Source organism: Festucalex cinctus, chromosome 6 (assembly GCF_051991245.1).
Source record: "Festucalex cinctus isolate MCC-2025b chromosome 6, RoL_Fcin_1.0, whole genome shotgun sequence".
NCBI classification, from domain to species: Eukaryota; Metazoa; Chordata; class Actinopteri; order Syngnathiformes; family Syngnathidae; genus Festucalex; species Festucalex cinctus.
In genome coordinates this window covers 18,699,124-18,716,742 of record NC_135416.1, presented here as the reverse complement: position 1 = coordinate 18,716,742, position 17,619 = coordinate 18,699,124, and the positions used below count along the sequence as shown (strand labels likewise).

General features: G+C 40.2%; 2 protein-coding genes across 3 annotated transcripts in view; both read left to right on the top strand.

Annotated features, from left to right (window-relative positions):
- Positions 1 to 54: 54 nt before the first annotated feature.
- On the top strand, positions 55 to 10,892 carry pcyt2 (phosphate cytidylyltransferase 2, ethanolamine). 2 transcript variants are annotated; one of them, XM_077524573.1, is made up of 12 exons: positions 62 to 797; positions 2,121 to 2,209; positions 3,255 to 3,416; positions 3,489 to 3,640; positions 6,210 to 6,251; positions 6,339 to 6,477; positions 6,975 to 7,057; positions 7,164 to 7,241; positions 7,445 to 7,510; positions 8,582 to 8,647; positions 9,697 to 9,785; positions 9,863 to 10,892. In XM_077524573.1, the coding sequence occupies exons 1-12, from the start codon at positions 670 to 672 to the stop codon at positions 9,960 to 9,962; spliced, it is 1,194 nt and encodes a 397-aa protein (XP_077380699.1). In that variant the 5' UTR covers positions 62 to 669; the 3' UTR covers positions 9,963 to 10,892. The 2 variants fall into 2 exon arrangements, with proteins under 2 accessions (XP_077380698.1, XP_077380699.1); XM_077524572.1 differs by having other exon boundaries at positions 55 to 797; positions 6,210 to 6,477.
- A 2,761-nt stretch (positions 10,893 to 13,653) lies between these two features.
- gnav1 (guanine nucleotide binding protein (G protein) alpha v1) overlaps positions 13,654 to 17,619 on the top strand; it is a 37,891-nt gene continuing 33,925 nt past the window's right edge. The window contains exon 1 of the mRNA XM_077524237.1: positions 13,654 to 14,095. Coding sequence (XP_077380363.1) covers positions 13,966 to 14,095 — 130 coding nt within the window. The 5' untranslated portion in view covers positions 13,654 to 13,965. The remainder of the gene's footprint in view (positions 14,096 to 17,619) is intronic.

Here is a 17,619-nt window from a genome sequence, read left to right as displayed (position 1 = left end):
ACCTGGATTAATCATCTTGTCCACTCATGAAAGACAGGAAATGAAGGACTGGTGTTGAGTTCAGGAAGTAGTGGATTTGTGCAAAGAGCCCGTTGCGACCTCAAACGTCTTCCAGTCGAATATCAACAGCAAAGATTTCAATTGATTTCGATAAATTGCTGTTCTGGTTCATCACAACATATTTTGACTACAACAAACCTTCCTCCTTAATTTGTAAAGGACAAACTTTTCACTTAATAACATTAACTTCATCCAGGCGATATAACGGTATATCTTCATGCAGTCCGTATAAATATATTGTATTATGCGGAGACTCGTTATGGAGAATATTTTTTTCAGATTTCAATCTTCGCCGGCGTTGTACCATAACACCGGTTGGCGAAGTCGGGGTCCATTCTTTTATTTTCCTACTTCGCGATTTTCCCTCCTACACCCAGTTTAAAGTTGCGCTCCCGTGAGTTTTTCTGATTTCCCCACTTCAAGGGAACGCAGCAGGAGTTGGGGGCGTTGGCCGGCTCAGTGACGTCACTGCCCTAGTACAACCGATTGACTAGAGGCGTACTGTACTTGACATAATCTCCGTGAACAAAACTCGACTCTCGTGATCGCGATCACGAGCTACTCTTAATTTGTACTACAGTCGATCTGTGTGTAAAAAAAGTCAGCGAAATGATTAAAAACGGCCACCACGACACGGTACAGCAACATGGGGATGGCGGCCGTAGTGATCAGCCGGCAGGTTCAGGGTGCAGCCCGGAGAAAAGGAAGCGCGTTGTCCGGCTCTGGTGTGACGGCTGGTAAGACTTGCATTTAACCTCGCCCCTATGTTTAACTCGGTGAAATTAACTCAACGTGTATTGCAGGGTGTCACAACACAGAGGACTCGGTACTATCATAATTATGCATAGCATACACGAACAGTGCTTGGTAGCATGCTAACGCTAGCCGCTTGGCTGTACAGTACTTTACACTACATCGAGGTAAATAATCTACATGTCATTTTGACGAAAGTCTTTGTGATACTGAGATCTTCAAAAACTCACATGTATGTTTTTCCGATTTTATTAGATTAGCGTCAGGTTATGTAACGTCATTAGTTCTATACGAGTCGGTGGGAGAAGGCATGTCAGTCAGGGCAAGATGCCAAGATGGGAGACAGTTTTGTCCGCATAAACACTCTTCTTGAACAATACAGAGACATACGCATGGCTTCAAATTTACTTTGAATCATGTCATGTATTGTTTGCAAATATGTGAATCTGCAGGTGCTATAAGAAAAATAAAAGCACTATCAAACTGCAAAATGCCGTTGAGAACATTTAAATGTTGTTGTTTTTTGCCCCCCATATACTGCCGACCCCCCATAAAATACTGTTTATAAATACATTCACTCACTCAGTCGTTGCTCAAGTAAGTTTCTGATCTGACAGCTTTCCCAACATGCATCTGTCTCTCACTTGGTGTTTATAAATAACAAACATAACCAACATGCCCTCTTGCCCAGCGGGCTTGTTGATTTACGCAAGAATTGGAGGAGAGTTGCTTGTTGATAGTTAGCAAGACTTAATCACTCAACATATGAAATATGAGTCACTTGGTTGTTAATTCAGATTCCTAACAATTTACAAAGTGATATTAACACAGCAATATGTGAAAAAAAGTGAAATTTTTGTATATTTTGGGAGGTACAGTAAATGGAGCGCCAGGCTTTTTTCAAAAGTACCATCCACCCTCTGGTTACTTAAGTAACAAGCTAGCATAATGACATGAGAGCCATACCAGGAGTCTTATCAATAATTTAAGATATCCTTTATCACCAGGGGGAAATTCAGGTTAAGGTTCAGGTGACGTCTTCCTTTGTCAAAGATAATCAGTTATGATTGAATAACTGTATTCAATAATCAATAGTATGTTTAATATTGTGGCTTTAGTTTGCAGTGATACAAAACTGCACTGCACTATACAGTGAGCTGTTTTTAATATTTTGGTTGCATTTTTCAGTAGGGCTGCTCCATAACAAAGAAGATGTTTAAACATAAACATCTAAAAAAAAATATTAAGACGAGATGTCGAGATGTTCACGCTGATGATGTTTCTGCATTACTCTACTTTCTTTGTAGTTATGACATGGTCCACTATGGTCACTCAAATCAACTGCGGCAAGCTAAAGGCATGGGGGATTACCTCATCGTTGGCGTGCATACAGATGGTAAGGAAAGACCCCTTTTAAAGATTCTTGATTTGATTGGCTGCCATGTGTTGTTTGTGGTATTAAATTTTACGCCTTGGATTTGTGTAACCCTCACAATTAAAAGTGCTGCCTTTTATTTTACACAATTTTGTGGTGAACAGAATTGTAATTTGAAGGTCACGATAATATTTAAAGCAGCTCTCACTACAATAGTGAGTGACTGTACACCAGGCTTATTAATTATAGTTTTGGAATTTTTCATTTTAGTTTTATTTCGTTTTGAGTTTTGTTTTTTAAATTTAGTTAGTTTTAATTAGTTTTCAGGGTGGTTCTGTTAGTTTTTATTAGTTTTTGTCTTTAATAAATGCTTAGTTTTAGTTTTGTTTTTGTTAGTTTCAGTATTAGTTTTAGTTTGTTTTTTAATGTGTATTACTTGAGTGCAATATTAAAAAAAAAACATGGGAGCGACGTCATCTGAAGGTGCTGTCACTTCATTGTGACACACTTTCAAACGTCGTTATTTAGTTTAGTTTTAGTTAGTTTCAGTATTAGTATTAGTTTTTTTTTTGTTTTAAAAAAAATATGTGTATTACTTGTGTGCAATATTTAAAAAAACAAACAAAAAAAAAACACCATGGGAACGATGTCATCTGAAGGTGCTGTCACTTCTATTTGACACACTTTCAAATGTCATTATTCCGGTTTATATCAAAATAAATCTATTAAAAATCACATTTAAAATGATCCTCAAAGGCTCATGCATTAAATTATTTACCAAAGACTAAAACAATTTTGCTATAATTATAGTTACCTTTAGTTAGTTTTGTAGACATATAATGTAGTTTGTTAGTTTTCATTTTTTAAAAAGCATTTTCATTTTTATTTTTACTTTGTTAAAAAAAAATTGTTTTTGAATTTTAATTTTTTTTTTTTTTTCATTAGTTTTAGTTAACTAAAATAACCTTGCTCTACACTGCTTTACAATCCAAATGAATTGGTGTGCATTAGTTTCTTTCCTGATGGTAATATATCAATAGTATTCATTGTGTCATGCCATCAAAAGCGGAAATCTCGAAGCACAAGGGCCCGCCAGTCTTCACTCAAGAAGAGCGATATAAGATGGTGCGGGCCATCAAATGGGTGGATGAGATCGTGGAAGGTGCGCCCTACGTCACCACCCTGGACACTCTGGACAAGTTCAACTGCGACTTCTGTGTACACGGAGGTAGAAACCTGTTGTGAAAAAAATCCCTCGTCGTGATGCCAGCGTTCAATTTAGTCTTTTTTTTTTGAGCAGATGACATCACGCTGACTGTGGATGGCAAGGACACGTATGACGAGGTGAAGCGAGCAGGACGCTATCGGGAATGTAAACGCACTCAGGGGGTCTCCACCACGGACCTTGTGGGACGTATGCTTCTCATGACCAAATCGCATCATAGCAACATGGTGAGTTGACCCTTCCAGTTCCGAAAGTTATATGTTCTATGTGGGAACTTTTTATTTCTAAGGCTATGTTCACACTGCAGCTAAATTATTTTGTTCCATGATCCTGGCATGTCACAAAAACATCAAGGATGCATATTCTTTATTGATAGCACACGTTTTGGTGTTGACAAAAAAAACTTTATGACAACTTTATGAAGCTCTGATGAGAAATGAGCAAGTTATGACTCATTTTCAATCTACTTGCATTACCTTTTGCCAGTCGTTGACGTACTAGACAGTGGATTAGCATATTAGCTTTGTTGCACAGATTTGATCTTTGTGCCTAATTATTCTTCTGTGGGTGTCAAACTCAAGACTTGGGTGCCAGATCCGGTCCGCCACATCCTTTTATGTGGCCCGCGAAAGCAAATCATGTTTCAACTTCAATGATCCTCACTTAAAATATATACCAACATTTCAAATTGTCATGTGTGATACATAATAGTTTTTGCATGATTTTATTGTTACCTTTTTTACAGGCACTTGAACAAACTGTTATCCTTGACTTTTGATTTCAAAATTAATAATCCATCAATTTGTTTGTGTATATTTAATAATACGATTAGATGATTAAACATGTATTTGATTTTCACGCAATACAATACAGCCCTCAAAGTGAACCTGTATTTACAATGGAGCCTCCCACAAAATTGAGTTTGACACCCCAGGTCTTATGTACATCTATATGTTGGTGCCCCCCAGTGTTCAGACTGAGACATCACAGATGAATTAAACTGACTTCAGAACACGATGACAAACTTGTGTCGCCGAAACTCTGGTTAGAAGAATTCCTCAATGGTACTTGAAGCACTGTTATATTACATTTATTTCTTTGCACTTCACTGCATTCCTTCAAAAGGAATTTTTGATTGGAACTTTTTAAATTTAATTTAAATTTTTTAATGTATTGTAATGTGTTCTCTATACAAAATATTTATTTTATGAACAAATGGAAAAAAGATCATAGGGAATTAATTTCTTGCAATTTTAAGGAACAATGTTACCATTGGGATTTACAGGTGTTATTTTTCATTGGTTTAAGAGAAATATATGTTAAAAGCAGTAGTGGTATCAGTGGCTTGGTATCGGTGACTACTCAAGAATTGAGTACTCATATAGGTATTGGATTGAAAAAAAGTGGTATTGAGCATCTCTACATGTAATGCATGAAGCTACATTACAAACATGTTTGTCCTTGAAATAATATGGCTGATTGGCAATTTGATGGTTGTGGTGTGTAGATTGCTTTACTAAGTACCAATTGCTAAAATTTGTGTCACGTAAACTAGCGATGTAACGATACCGGCAGTATCATGATATTGCTATATTAAAACTGCCGCAATATATCGTCACCATCATGTCACGATATTAAAAGCAGCACATCTGTTAAAAAAGTCAGGATGATTTCCATTTGGGCAGTTCTTGCACCCTTTGGTGGTTAGTTTTTGTTAGCGCAGTTTAATTTTCACAAGGCATGTTTTGGCCCTTCTATGTAACAAATCCATGCTAATGGTCAGATGAAGGGGAAATGCTTGTGAACCGAGTCAATATAGAATACTTGTGCTTCCGACTTTCTGCCCCACGGTTGCGCTTTCGCAAACCGAACCAGAACCAAACTGATGTGCAAAATCACGTCCCGCCTCTTCCGTGGCATATACCCTTGCGATCAAAACATGGAACCTACCAAAAGAAAGATTAGTCTCTTCTTTCATCAGGAAAAAAAAAAGTAAATTTCTATCTTTCAGTTTTGCAGCAATTAGCATTAGAATATAGCTAAGTTTAATCAATTTTCACTAATCTATTTAGAATTGTGAGTCATTGAGCTTGTTTTCAACATGGCCCTGGTTGAGCTCCTTTGATCTCCTGCCACCTGCTGGCTGTTTGTGTAATAACTACCATTTCTGTTCTTTGCAGTTGAGAGGCTGCATCAAAGCCTTCTGGATGTACTAGCATAACATAACAAAACAAAACAAAACAAAAAAATGTATAAATACATCTTTGGGACACTTAAAACATTAAAAAAACATATTTATACGTTTTTGGGAGCAAATGAGTTAAGTGCCTCAATATTAAGTCTTATTATAGATTGTAGGTTGTTTATATGCATTGCTGTTATGTTATGTACAAAAGCACAATATTTTGTTTTTGTTTTTTTAGCATGAGCTCATTTTTTTTTTACAATATTGACCTTTTTTTTTTTTTTTTTTTATCGCCAACCTCCCCACAATATTGTGATAATTATCGCATCGTGACCTTCATATCGTGATATCCTATCGTGATGTATGGATATCGTTACATCCCTAATGTAAACACAAGCAATTGAATATTAAACGCAAACTCAATCCCATGAAAAATCTGTCTTTTTTTATTTTTTATTTTTATTTTTTTATCATTATTTGATTTTCGAATTGAAAATATGTGAATTGGTATTATACTTTACCTTCATTACAATAGGTATTGGAATTGGTATTATACTATACATTACATTACATTTAACAAGATCATATTTTCCTCTAACCATTTTCTGCAGGATAACCCAGATTATCAGCAGCATACAGACAATTTTGGGAAGGTACGCAAGTGTCGGTTATTTTTGATTCCTATTAAGTGCATTATTAAAGTGTTTGTCATAATGACTTGTTGTGGTGTTGTGTCAAAGGGTCCTAAAGGCCACAGTCCATGGACTGGAGTGTCTCAGTTCTTACAGACCTCGCAGAAGATCATCCAGTTTGCCTCGGGGAAGGAGCCTCAACCCGGAGACACCATCATTTATGTAGCGGGGGCGTTTGACCTCTTCCGTATCCTTACATTGACAAAACAACTTCAACATTTCTACTCTGGTGGTGTGTGCTGTTTACAAAACGGCCTCAAGTAAACCACAAACTTTTCAACTGTCTCAAAGTCGGTTTGTGTTTTTTCATATATATATAATCGCCTCCCTGTGTAAACACTGAAAGTATCTCACATTCAGTCATGAATAGCGGAACACGCTCAGCTTGATAACGCTTTTCCAGCAAAGTGATATTTACTCAAACCAGCAGGGAAACATTACTCGCATAACTCAAATGCTCAACTCAAAGATGGGCCAAGCTGTTGGATGAGAAGTTGTGGGGGTGCAATGCCTTGAGCTTTTTGTGAATGCCGATCATTTTGTAAACAAACGGAGAAAAAAAAACAGCTATTTTAATAGATGCTATCTGATGTCATCTGCTGGATATGTTGTGTAACTGCCCATCTTGCCCCCACAATACCGAATAGCTTTTTTGTTGTTGCCTTTACTTGTAACTCCTGGCAGACATCGGCCATGTTGACTTCTTGGCGATGGTCTCCAAGCTGGCAGAGAGGCCTTATGTCATTGTAGGTCTGCATTTTGACCAGGTAAGTCAAATGAGGCACATCTATGCAAACCTAACAGTGAAAACGGTCCTGTTTTAGGGGGGATTTAAGCCACTAATAATTTGATAAAAAACTTTCTTCTACTCAGGAAGTGAATCGGTACAAGGGAAAGAACTACCCAATCATGAACGTTCACGAAAGGACCCTGAGCGTCCTGGCCTGTCGGGTAAAGGCACACACACACAAATATTGCCAAAAGTTTTGGTCAGTGGACTTTAGTGTCAAAAGTCCAACTTGGCTTTAGCTCAACAATGAGTTTCTGTGTTGTCATATGTATTCATTCATCCCCTTTCAAGCCACTCAACTCGTGCACTATCCAGAGTGCTTGATGGTGAGATTGTAGTGACATTTGTCTCTCCATGTGTGCAGTATGTGTCCGAAGTGGTGATTGGTGCGCCCTATGCAGTGACCAGAGACCTGCTGGATCATTTTAAGGTAGCGGCAATTCAATTGTTGTTCTTTTTTTCAAATATTTATAATAGTGATAGACCGATATAGTTTTTTTCAAGGCTGATACTGATGCTGAATTTAAGTAGTCAAGGAGACTGATAACCGATGTTTCAAGCTGATATTCAATTGCAGTAAAAGAGAAAATATTAGCATCAATTTTTTTTCAAGTGTTTTATTTCTTTTCATTTTGAATACATAAAGAACTGACATCTTTGTTTAAAATGTATAACAAAAAATACAGGGAGCTTCCAGGATCATCAGCATTAAGCTAAATTAAAAACTAAGCAAGTAAATAGTCCCCAGAATTTTTCTACTTGAAATAAAGTTTTCCAAAATTTCAACATAATTTTTTCATTACATGTTTTGAAACATTTAAAAAAAAATAAAAATTGAAGGTAGTTCCCAGTGTCAGCATCTTTTTTTTTTTTTTTTTTTTTTTTTTTTTTTTAAATAAAGTGGAAATATAAATAAATCCATAAATGAAAAGTTCCCTGTATCTCACTGAGTGACAAATTCATGCGAATGTAGCTAATTTTGTGTTTTCGTCAGGGTTTGTAAAAGATTTCAAAAGATCTTCGAAGACAGTGAAATATTGTCTGAATATGTTCAAAATGTCTTTGTGACAAGTAAAAACTGTCTGTGAACATCTTACAAATCCTGATGAAAAGCAAAAATTTGCTACGTTCGCAAGCGTTCACCGCTCAGTGAGATGCCAGCTTGATCGACTTTCAGATTTGTAAAAAGGCTGATGCTGATTTTTGTCAAAATGCCAAATATTAGCACCGATAATCAGCCTGGCCGATAATCGGTCTATACCTAATTTCTAATATAAAATGACCCATTTTGAAACCGATTTGAATTATTTTTTTAACTGCATTCATCTACCACTGTTTTTGCCTGAAAAATTACTAATACAAAATAAAGAAATTGTCAAATATGATCATGTGATTTATGCCAGTTCAGTCAATGTTAGAATAATTATTTTTCTTGTGTTTCAAACATCCGAGGCTCTCATTTAAAATTATTCAATGTTAATTGAATTGTATTCATTTGCAGGTGGACCTAGTTTGTCATGGCATGACTAAAGTATTTCCTGACAAGGATGGCTCGGACCCTTATGCTGTGAGTAGAGATTCATTTTGCGGAAGACAATATTGCACAAGTGTAGCACATGCATAAATCATTTTTATAGTTTTAAGTATAGAGGCAAGGCCTTATTCATTCAAATCTTACCCACGCGTGTGAAATGCATGATGTTTTATGGCATAAGTACAAATTCGTGATTAAAGTGGGGCTCGTCAGAAATGAAGGTACTAGAAGCTAACCCCCTAACACTAACCCCTAACCCGCAAAAACTTGCATTTCTGGACTCATCAAACAGTCCTTTTTTTACAGTGCATTTTTAAAAATATATTAATTTAGTAATAATAATTAATTTTAATCTTAGTACAGTCATTCTAAACCAGGGAAGGGGAACTGGTGGGGCATCTTGAAAAAAAAGAAGAAAAAAAAGAAAAATAAATAATAATTCTTAAAAAAAAAAAAAAGATGACCCCGATGAACGGATATAAACGAAGAGAAAAATTGTGGCCCCCACCAGCATTACGTTGCACACCCATATGTTCTAAACTGTCATTTAAAAATTTTCGTTTATGTTTGCTTTCTTCTAATTGTGCTCCATGACTGTGATTCAAGACTGATTCACTTCCAGCCATTTTCACTGAAGCAACCCCTTTACTGGATTTTGAATGCTTTTGCAAGGCCCACAGAGTATTGTGTTCTATTGCTATAAAACATGGAATCTACCAAAAGAAAAATGAGCATCTCTTCTTTCATCAGGAAAAAAAAGTATATTTCTATCTGTTTCCGTTTTGCAGCAATTAGCATTAGAATATAGTTAAGTTTAATCACAAATCTGTTTAAAACAGTGGGGGGGGAAAAAAAAAAAAAAAGAGTATTTTGCAACATGGCTCTGTTTGATCTCTTATACTCTGCTGCTACCTGATGACTGTTTTCGCAATAACTACCATTGCTTCAAGCGTTTTCTTCAGTTCAGAGGCTGCATCAAAGTGCTCCAGCATAAAAAACGTTTAAATACGTCTTTGGGAGCAAATGAGTTAATGGTGGAAGACCAACCTAACGTACTGTACGTATGCGTTTTCTCACCTCAGGAGCCCAAGAGGAGGGGGATCTTTCGCACCATTGATAGTGCAAACAGTCTCACCACGGATGATATCGTTCAAAGGATCATTGAAAACAGGTCATCCCTTCATTTGCTTGATTTTCTTTGTCATTTCCCGCCTGTTGTTGGTAACCGTCAACCGTCCTCCTGTGCAGGCTACAGTTTGAAGCCCGCAACCAGAAGAAGGAGGCCAAGGAGATGGCGGTGATTGAGGCCATGAAGAGGAGAGAAGAGCAGACTGAAACGGCTCACTAGAGAAATGGGACTCCGTGGGGACTTTCTTGCTTCTACATAGGATGCTCTGGCTGTGGTACGTGGGTGAGCCGAACCAGGGTGGAAGATCCTTGTTGTCCTAACAATCGGCAGCTGGTGACAGACACTTGTTTGGGCACAGAATCCTGGTTTGTGTCTCTCTGCTGCTGGGTGGCTTCTCTCTCTGCTCTGCTCCAGACTCAGTTGACCTCTTTTAGCGCAATATTTTAAACCGTGATCAGCTGTTAATTTGTTTTTGCAGCAAATGCCCAATATGGGTAGAAAAGTGTAGGTTGAAGCTCTGACTTATTGGAAAAGTATCATTAATATTGGAATTTTAAATCGTTTTTTACAAAAGATCTATTTTAGACTTGTCGCCGGTATGGTTTATTTTAACACTTTAAGAATAATAAGGGATTTTATTTTTTTTTAATTATTGTCGGTCTTAAACATCTGAAAGAACAATTTCATTTTGAAATAGTCTTGTAAATGTTATCGAAACTGGATCTTCAACTACGATTCATTTGCCGAAAGAGGTGTCTGCATTTTCCGTGCACTATAAATGCAGAATCAAAGGAATGTTGGTTTGGTTTTTATCAATATCAATGCCTAATTCCTGAAGCTATAATAAATGTCAGGGTTATAACTTGTATGTAAATGTATGTTATATACAAACTAATTCAAATGTTGACTGCATGTCTCCACAGTTTTTCTCAGTGGCCTGAGAAAATATCTTTCTTCGTTTTTGGAGACTAAGAACATAAATTTTTGGCTGTAGTTCTTTTTCAATTGTTTTGCAGAAATGTATTTGCAAGGCTTTGCATGTGCCTATGACAGAACAATGCAACTTAATATTCTATAACAACATAAATGCACAAGTTTTCAATAATAATTCTAATATTGTACAATGTATTAAACCTACTATGTTGCAAAGAGTTTTATACGTTATTATTTTTTTGTTTTCAACTTGAGTGAAATATGTGTGGAGTCTTTTTCTCGGGCCTTTGAAATGGCCATCAGTTTCCCTTCTTGCGACCCCCGCTGATGACAGAGCTCTTTGTTGCATCAGCGAGCATCACGGCCCGCTGAGTGGGTGAAATGAGGCCACGGCCACGCCGAAGCTGCCAACTGTGATGGGTGCGGACGGTCGGACCGGTCCAGTGCTGGCCTCTGCAGGAAAGCGCAAGCCATCAGCCTCGTTATGAGCACAAAGAACCGTGAAAGAGCTTCTGTCACAAGAATGGGATCGCCCGGCTGAGGGACACCAGCCGCCTGACATTGGAAAGCTTTATTTGGACCAAAGCAGCGATCGCTGTGACATGACTATTGTTTCTGTAGGAATTCTTATTATTATTCTCTGCAAACAATCTGGTTTTTGAGACCCTAAACATGAACGAAAACTCATCAAATTTTGCACACGCCGGGCCTGGTGAAAAATTTGATATTTCAAAGTTTGTTATATATGAGTAAACAAATTGGTCTATAGTACTAGCGCCCCCCTACAACGGTTTAACGGAAATTTGGCTAAGTTTTACCTACGCCTAAAAATATTTGGTGGCACATAGTGCGCTGAGATAAAAGACTTTGGTAGCCACACCTTAAACAGAAGTGAGATATGAGCATTTGAAGGTCCACTTTGGCACATCTTTGCACATTTACAGGGATCTTTCTTTTCCCCCTTGTCCTAAACTTTGGTGGTGGTGGAGGGGGGGGCGGGGGGGGGGGGTGGGGGGGGGGTGGGGGGTCAACATACTACATGACAAGAATGGGGCATCGAATTTTGAGTTTCAAAATTCCTTATTAACTTATTCACTCTCAGCCATTTTCACTGAAGCAACCCCCGTTCGCTCCCGGCTGTGTTACTGGATTTTGACTGATTTTGCAAAGACCCACAGAATATTGTGTTCTCTTGCTATAAAAACATGGAACCTACCAAAAGAAAGATTAGAATCTTTTCTTTCATCAGGAAAAAAAAAAAAAGCATATTTCCGTTTTGCATCAATTAGCATAAGAATATAGTTACATTTCATCATTATTCGCAAATAATGGGGATATCAGCTTGTTTTAACATGGCCCTGGTTGATCTCTTATACTCTTCTGCCACCTGCTGACTGTTTTTTTGTAATAACTACCATTGCTTTAAGCTTTCTCTTCAGTTCAGAGGCTGTATCAAAGTCTTCTGTATGCTCTAGCATTAAAAAAAAACAACGTATAAATACATCTTTGGGACACTTAAAACATTTGAAATAGAACGTATCCATACGTTTTTGGGAGCAAATGAGTTAAAGCATTCTCTGCTGTATGTTTCACCTAGAGCTATGAAAGTTTGGAGGCATGCGTAACAGCCCTCGACATACAAAAACGTCTTTTGGATCCATATGCTAAACCTAACAGGAAGTCCCCCCTTTTTGATTCACTTTGGAATTTGTTACCATTTTTGGCAGGCCTTTTATAGCAGTCACATTTGAACGAACTCATCCTACAGAATTTATCTGATCATCTTCAAAATTGTCTTGTTTGATGATGAAATGATCATCAAAGACTTTATTTTTTCTGTTGCCGAGGCGATACACTGTCTGCAAAGAAAATGTATGCTGGTTTTGAGGTCTAAACTGGGGTGAAAACTCAGCAAACTTTGCACACACATTAGACCTGGCATGATCTATCAGCCTAAAACCGACAAAAAAAAGTATTTGTAGCTGTTTGCTAAACCTAATAGGAAGTCAGCCATTTGGAATTGATATTTGATGCCAAAAACAGCTGAACATTTGGTCACCAACATGTCCAATTTGGTGAGGAAATTGTGTACAATATATATTCAATTTTTTTGTCTAGTGTGTATGTATTCATATGTTGTTCTTGTTGTTGCCCAGTAAAACATTTTCTCAGCTCTGTGCGACTGAGCAGAGATGACTGGCTTGATTGATGTCTCTCTCACTAACCTGTTAGCTTTATGAGGGTCAAGTAACTCAAGTTGAAACGCTGCCACTTTCCTGAAAACCTGACTGATGGGAATGTATTGAAGCATGGCAAATGAGGGAGAAAAGTCATGAAGAGGGCCTGCGAAAGACGGACCCTTGAGTGAACTCTTATAAGGACCAGAGTTAAAAGTACACAGGCATAAGGTAAGGCGATCCAATACTAGAGCTGTCAAAATGACAACTTTGTTGCAGTTGTGCTAATCTGCTTCTGGAGTGCTTCGGCGCAAAGCACCCAAAAATTTGGAAGTACAGGGTGTTTCATAAAATTTGATATCATTTTGAGATATAAATGTAACAGAAAATACATGGTCAAGGGTAATGAAACTAAATAGGCTTCATGTTGAACAATATAAGATTTATTCCCCTAAATTTGAATGAAAACTTCAACTGTATTTAGATTTTAGAGCAGACTTTCAGGTCATACTGAAGGAACAACTTGTTTTCACTAGTGATGAGGCCACTTTTCATAGTCAATCAGCATGTTAGTATTTGGGGTGAAGAAAATCCGGAGTACTGAAATGGCCGTGCCTCAGGCAGAGCACATATTGAATATTTGTGAAATTGGCTAAGTACTTTGCCTACAGTGCTGACTGAAGTCGGAAATGACCAAATCAGTCAAAAATCCAACCCTTGGGAAGTTTCGTCCAGTTACATTTGCCAGCACGCGTTTGTGCCGACTCTTGCATGTCACACGCTTGAAGGTGACAAATCTGATTGGATGATGGATGACGTCACTTCCCACGAGCTTCACAGCGTTCCCATCTGGAGTGGGAGGAGGCATTGTGGATTGTTTGTAGTGAACGAGCGCAATAACTTGGACTTGTGAAATTAGCGGGCAGAGCTGGGAGCTATGCGTCCAACAAGTTTGGCCGCTCGAGACGACTTTTTCGAGGGATGTTTTGCACATGTGACGCCGCTTAGGAGCCGCGAGCATGCAGCGTGAACAAACTCGCTCGGTTTGAACCCACTCAGGACGTCCTCTGAGTCCAGCTCCGGGAGGGGGACATGTGTGCTCGCCGTTCGGGATGGGACTGTGTCTCGGTACCGACGTTACAGAGGAGGAGAAGAAGGCGAGGACTCTCAGTGCCAAGATAGACAGAGACTTGTACGAGGGCGCCAAGCGGGAGATGAATGTGGTTAAAATACTCCTACTAGGTGAGATCAAACTTCACAACGTTTCACACTACTACAACTACAACTACTGCAACTACAATCCCTCGTATTCTGTGAGAGTTGTTCATATGAACAAGCAACTTGTATCAACTTAATGGTGTCGATTTTCCAGGTAAAGCAGCCTTTCCAACCACTTGTTGCCAGGTGGAGTTTATTCATCCGACCTAATCAATTGTTCCTCATAGGCCAATGAAAAAAAAGTTTATTTAAAAACTGTCACGCCCACTGCGTGGTTTGAATGAGCGCGTCCCAAACTTGTACATGTACATGACTGTCAAATTAAGTGAACATCAGACAAGGCTGTCTGTGTTCACTTAATTTACTGACGTGTCTAGTACAGCAACACGTCAATATATATGCATATTCTAACTGACTTAAAAATTCACGAAGGCTAACGCTTTTGTGAATTAATATATTCCATCACGAGTCACGGCATAAATCATATCCCATCCACCTCATCGTTAAGACAAACCTCCGTGAAGACACGATGTACTGCAATTATGCTACATTCGCCATCCGGTGGTGCTTCGCTACAACTTTGGTGTTCAAATGGGGGTCACGTGTTTCCGGTGGTGACGAAAACGCCAACAGCCGTCAGTTAAAACAGCGAAATATACTCAAAAATACAAATAATACTACTTAACGTTAGTTTGAGTTAAGATTATGGTTATGTTTAGTTACGTTTAGGCTTAGTAAAAAATAATAATAATAATAAAAAATAGGTAATTCAAATTCAGTTTTTAAATCCAGTTATTCAAAATGAACAGCACAAATTAAATTTATGGAATTCAGATACATTTTTTCAATACAGTTATTCAAGTTTAGCGATTCAAATTCAAATCTAAATAATTCAGGTTTAGCGATTCAAATTCAAATCTAAACAATTCAGATTCAGTTTCTGGTGGCACAAATATCAGCCCATACAAAACGCATTAGAAAAATCTCATCGCTCACCAACAAACAAAATTAGCACAAAAAGTGGTACAAAGGTCCGTCATCTAAAGTACCCTCTTTCATCTAATCAAAGAGCAAACTCAGAAAATAGGTTAGCCTTGAGTGAATTACAATATCAATCTGTGAGAGAGTTAGAGTTCATGTGGAAAACTAGCAGCAGTCCTTCAGCACAAGGATAAAAAATAAAAAATAAATATATATATATATATATATATATATATATATATATATATATATATACACATACACACACACGTGTATGTATATAATATATATATACGTGTATGTATATAATATATATATACGTGTATGTATATAATATATATGAATAATATAATATAATATAATATAATATAATATAATGGGTAGCATAGCCACAAAATATGGGAGTCTGTCTTCAAATCGGGAGTATCGGGTGGAATCCTTGTACCTCCAAAATCATCACTTTTCAGAAGACTCCAATTAACATTGCATTGTTAGAGAGAGCAAGATTTGTCAATAGTTAGTATTTTATTTTCATTTTAATTTGTGAAAATATGAAACGTACCACCCCTCCGTGAGCCGGCACCTTAACGTGGTGGAGGGGTTTGCGTGTTCCAATGATCCTAGGAGCTATGTTGTCTGGGGCTTTATGCCCCTGGTAGGGTCACCCATGGCAAACAGGTCCTAGGTGAGGGGCCAGACTAAGAACGGCTCAGAAGACCCTTATGATGACAAATATCTTTGGAGAAGCGTTTCCCTCGCCCGGACGCGGGTCACCGGGGCCCCCTTCTGGAGCCAGGCCTGGAGGCGGGGCTCGCTGGCGAGCGCCTGGTGGCCGGGCCTGCACCCATGGGGCCCGGCCGGGCATAGCCCGAAGAGGCAACGTGGGTCCCCCTTCCCACGGGCTCACCACCGGTGGGAGGGGCCAAAGGGGTCGGGTGCAGTGTAGGCTGGGTGGCAGCCAAGGGAGGAGACCTTGGCGGACCGACCCCCGGCTACAGAAACTGGCTCTTGGGACATGGAATGTCACCTCTCTGGCAGGGAAGGAGCCCGAGCTGGTGTGCGAGGCCGAGAAGTTCCGACTAGACATAGTCGGACTCGCCTCCACACACAGCTTGGGCTCTGGTACCAGTCCTCTTGAGAGGGGTTGGACTCTCTTCCACTCTGGAGTTCCCCATGGTGTGAGGCGCAGAGCAGGTGTGGGCATACTTATTGCCCCCCGGCTCGGCGCCTGTACGTTGGGGTTTACCCCGGTGGACGAGAGGGTAGCCTCCCTCCGCCTTCGGGTGGGGGGACGGGTCCTGACTGTTGTTTGTGCATATGCACCAAACAGCAGCTCAGAGTACCCACCCTTTTTGGAGTCCTTGGAGGGTGTGCTGGAGAGCGCTCCCTCTGGGGACTCCCTCGTCCTGCTGGGGGACTTCAACGCTCACGTGGGGAATGACAGTGAGACCTGGGGGGGCGTGATTGGGAGGAACGGCCCCCCTGATCGGAACCCGAGCGGTGTTCTGTTATTGGACTTCTGTGCTCGTCACGGTTTGTCCATAACGAACACCATGTTCAAGCATAAGGGTGTCCATATGTGCACTTGGCACCAGGACACCCTAGGCCGCAGTTCGATGATCGACTTTGTAGTCGTGTCATCGGATTTGCGGCCGCATGTTTTGGACACTCGGGTGAAGAGAGGGGCGGAGCTGTCAACTGATCACCACCTGGTGGTGTGTTGGCTCCGATGGTGGGGGAAGATGCCAGTCCGACCTGGCAGACCCAAACGTATTGTGAGGGTTTGCTGGGAACGTCTGGCGGAATCCCCTGTCAGAAAGAGTTTCAATGCCCACCTCCGGCAGGGCTTCTCCCTTGTTTCGGGGGAGGCGGGGGACATTGAGTCCGAATGGGCCATGTTCCGCGCCTCCATTGTTGAGGCGGCCGATCGGAGCTGTGGCCGTAAGGTGGTCGGTGCCTGTCGTGGCGGCAATCCTCGAACCCGCTGGTGGACACCAGCGGTAAGAGATGCCGTCAAGCTGAAGAAGGAGTCCTATCGGGCCTTTTTGGCCTGTCGGACTCCGGAGGCAGCTGACGGGTACCGGATGGCCAAGCGGAACGCGGCTTCGGCGGTTGCTGAGGCAAAAACTCGGACATGGGAGGAATTCGGTGAGGCCATGGAAAACGACTTCCGGACGGCTTCGAGGAAATTCTGGTCCACCATCCGGCGTCTCAGGAGGGGAAAGCAGTGCACCGTTAACACTGTGTATAGTGGCAATGGGGTGCTGCTGACCTCGACTCGGGACGTCGTGAAGCGGTGGGGGGAATACTTCGAAGACCTCCTCAATTCCACCAACACGTCTCCTCTTGAGGAAGCAGAGTCTGGGGACTCTGGGGTGGGCTCTCCTATCTCTGGGGTCGAAGTCACTGAGGTGGTTGGAAAGCTCCTCGGTGGCAGGGCCCCGGGGGTGGATGAGATCCGCCCGGAGTTCCTAAAGACTCTGGATGTTGTGGGGCTGTCGTGGTTGACACGCCTCTACAACATCGCGTGGACATCGGGGACAGTGCCTCTGGATTGGCAGACCGGG

Excerpts from the sequence above, each read along its gene's own strand:
- pcyt2 (XM_077524572.1), top strand. The coding sequence starts at position 670 with ATGATTAAAAACGGCCACCACGACACGGTACAGCAACATGGGGATGGC. Across the intron at positions 3,417-3,488 it reads CGACTTCTGTGTACACGGAG|ATGACATCACGCTGACTGTG; the intron begins GTAGAAACCTGT and ends TTTTTTGAGCAG. Across the intron at positions 7,242-7,444 it reads TGAGCGTCCTGGCCTGTCGG|TATGTGTCCGAAGTGGTGAT; the intron begins GTAAAGGCACAC and ends CCATGTGTGCAG.